Source organism: Meleagris gallopavo, chromosome Z (assembly GCF_000146605.3).
Source record: "Meleagris gallopavo isolate NT-WF06-2002-E0010 breed Aviagen turkey brand Nicholas breeding stock chromosome Z, Turkey_5.1, whole genome shotgun sequence".
NCBI lineage: Eukaryota > Metazoa > Chordata > Aves > Galliformes > Phasianidae > Meleagris > Meleagris gallopavo.
In genome coordinates, this window is record NC_015041.2 from 58,589,120 (window position 1) to 58,592,648 (window position 3,529).

Consider the following 3,529-nt stretch of genomic DNA (forward strand, 5'->3'; position numbering starts at 1 on the left):
TTTATTTTTTGGAGGGGGGGAGGAGGGAAGGAAAAGGGAGTGGGAAGGAGGCAGGGGAGACTACAATCATCACAGTATGAGTAGAAATGGCTGCACTTAGTCCTTTTATTGAAACCTCTGGGATGTTCAAGGTTGTTCAATTGCATCAAAAATCACTTCCTGGACTTACACTGCCTGAACAACAGGCAGCACCTACCCGGGCATAGTTGCAGATACACACAGTGTCTGACCAGCAATGCAATGCAGGAACAGTTCCAGGAACAGAGAATCTGAGCTCACCTTCCATCTCACTTACCAGCTTTTTATTAACTATCATTGCCAAAACTCAGTCTTCAGCAGAAAACTGAGTGGAAACAGGAATCAACTAAAGCAGAAGTTTGAAATCATCCTGCAAGGAGGGGGAAGTCTCTGAGAAAGAGATGGGTATGAGAAACAGAGTCAAGTTGCTCAGACAAAAACATTGTGCTGAGGACCTGTGAGCACAGAAAAAGATCCCTTTGACATCTGCTCTGTTGGGAATTAGCCTCAATACTAAGAAATTATACAGAAAATAGTTAAATAATATATTAATACTGCAACACAATAATATAAATAAAACATTAAATAACGTGTTAATATGCTATGAATGAAAAGAAAAATGTTTGTTTATCCAGGAAGCATGATCTATTGTCTCCTTCGAGGTTGTACACAGAGATCACAACAAGGCATGGAGCAAAGAGCTCCGCACTGATGCTGACCAAGTGGCACTGACCATTCTATAAATGAAGCAGTAGAGTCTGTTCAGCTTAACTCAAGGAGCAGAACTTACAACCTCAGATCCCATAATTTAGTGTGATTACTGTACCTCAGGACCAAAGCCGTAATCTCTGCTAGCAGAGTGCAAGACAGACTCACCAGTTCCACGCTGCTCTTTAACTGAAGTTCTCTGCACACAAAACCCTCATTTGATGTTCTCACCAATCTTTCACCTCCTGCTTAATAAAGGCTGAGGGAACTATGAAAATAGCATTGTTCAACTCTCCAAACCAGCTGTTCATAAGTAACTAGGAAAAAGTTACAGGGCCACTGATAGGAAAGAAATGTTGACCCAGCAGAGCAGAACCTGAAAGTTTTGCAGACAACTTTACCAGGAGACTTTAAAGAAGATCCAACTGAAAAAAGAGCAGTTTTAACAATGTATCACTGAAACAAGGGACAGTCCTCCTACTAACTCCAGTGTCACAGCATCCAGATACAACAGCATCACTCAAACTCACTTTAAAAGCACAGCCTGTGAAAGTTACTGTGAAGGTCACTAGGGAGAAATGTAGCATTTATTTTTTCATTTGCGAACCGTCTATCCCTGCAGCAACTGAGTTCCAATAGAGAAAACAACACTCTTACTGCAGAGGATTTTCATAAGCTCCTGACATAAATCATTTTGAAATCATCACTCATTTTCATAAAGTCTCTTTTGATAAAAACTGTGGACTCTTATGCAGATATCTTTCATGTTTCAAGTCCTGTGTTAAATTGTTTCATAAATTAATATTACTGCAGATATAAAATGAAATAGACTATGGTCCAGCAATTAGCCTCTCACAAGTAAATATATAATGGATGGTTTTAATTAAGTTTTAAAGCAAAGTTAAGAAATACTAAAGATTAAAAAAAAAGGAAGAAAGAAAACAACATAAGAAAACAAAGGATGTAGTATGGTGGGAATTTATCCGTGTGATTACAGAAACTTGAAATACAAAGGAGGGAGCATTCATACTTTTCTCAATATTGAGCATCTCTCTGCTTGTCTAAGCCCCTTAAAGCCCTACAACAGTCCTCTTACTACAGCAGCAAATAATCCTGAACATGCTGCATCTCCTGCAAACGTTTTTCTCCTGCTTTATCCTGTTTTTTCTTTTTTATTTCCAGTAATAGATCACTTTAGCATTCATGCTTCTCTGGAGCCCAGACAATTGACAACTAATCACTGAGGTGGACAAGCTATTGTAGCAGGCTTAACAAGCTCTACCACTCAATCTTACTTTGTGATTACCTCAGAATAATTACATCTGGAGGTAACTGATGAAGATCGTATTAGGCTAAGGCAAAGTAGAGACCAGTTAAGTGTAAATCAATTACAGCTGAAAAGAGAGGAAAGGGGACAGAGACATTACAGGACTATTGCTGTTATTTATGGAGCAGCAGTGGAGAATTCAAATAATTTCTTATACTTACAATAGCTGTCGGAGTCGAAGCCAGCACACAGTAGAGCACCAGAGGTGAAATGAAGCTCTCATCCTCTGTTCCAGGGTATGGTTTCATCAAATTGCCATCCTGACAGAAGAAACCTTGGATATGCACCTGAAAAGTATCGGTGCACTCGAAATAGTAGGCAAGCAGAACAGTCCCAGCCATGATGACAAGCTGAAAATACAGCATGGTGACATAGAGACATTAGTTGCTTTTTAACAGATGCAGCTATGCCTTCAAGCTACTCCAGTCCTGCAGACAATCCTCCCATCATCAACACCCCGACGGTCTTTGCAATGCTGGTGTGTGTGTGTGTGTGCATGTGCGTTTCTGCTTGCCGCTTTGCAACATCTGTTACATAAACCTTTTGGCAAATGACACTAATGAACGTCTCAGATAGAAGTGGGTCCGTAACGCAGCTTGTGGAGGGATGGGAGCTTCGACAGCTACTTCATCAAAGGGCATGTGAGTGTTAGGGGCGGCGGCGATCAATGAAAGCTAGCAGGATAAGAAGCAGCACTGCAGGAGCAGAAAGTAGCAAGCTAAAACCTGTGGGGAGCTGGAAGGGATTGTTACAGGGATAAAGAAAGCTAAAGCCAAAATGCTTCCATGCCGCTGCTGCAAGCCCACAATGGGGAATGCGTACTCTGCTCAACCAGAAGAGTCGTCTGTGGGTCAGATGAAGACTCATCCTGAGGTAAACCTGCCTCCAACCCCTCACCTTGCCCTTCAGCTGCTGCTTACCAGGAAAGCTTTAGGGGACTACTCAGTAATCCTGTCTCTCTAGACAGCTGGCTGGGATCACTCTGCCCTGTTTGCCTATCCCAGTCCATCACAACCGCCTCTGGAGGAGTCTCTGGCCTGAGTCTGGATCTTCACACTTACAAATATGAACCATAAAGAGGTCTTTTGTAGTTCACTGCTGACTAATTTTGCTACCGGGAAAAGCTCAACTATTTTGTACGCACTCACCATTATTCTATGCAATCCACATCAATCACAGAATCACAGAATCACAGAACGGCCAGGATTGGAAAGGACCTCAAGGATCATGAATCTACAACCCCCTGCCACAGGCAGGGTCACCAACCTCCACATTCAATACTAGACCAGGCTGCCCAGAGCCCCATCCAATCTGACCTCGAACACCTCCAGGGACGGGGCACCCACAACCTCTCTGGGCAGCCTGTTCCAGCACCTCACCACTCTCTCTGTAAAGAACTTCCCCCTGACATCCAACCTAATCTCCCCTCCCTCAGCTTAAAACCATTTCCCCTTGTCCTGCCAGTTATCTACACTT

At 42.8% G+C, this 3,529-nt stretch overlaps 1 protein-coding gene across 1 annotated transcript in view; it reads right to left on the minus strand.

The window, feature by feature from the left end:
- The window catches only part of PLPPR1 (phospholipid phosphatase related 1), a 298,083-nt gene extending 295,483 nt beyond the window's left edge, over window positions 1-2,600 (minus strand). Inside the window, exon 1 of the mRNA XM_010726116.3 lies at window positions 2,215-2,600. Coding sequence (XP_010724418.2) covers window positions 2,215-2,418 — 204 coding nt within the window. The 5' untranslated portion in view covers window positions 2,419-2,600. The remainder of the gene's footprint in view (window positions 1-2,214) is intronic.
- Between the last annotated feature and the right edge of the window lie 929 nt (window positions 2,601-3,529).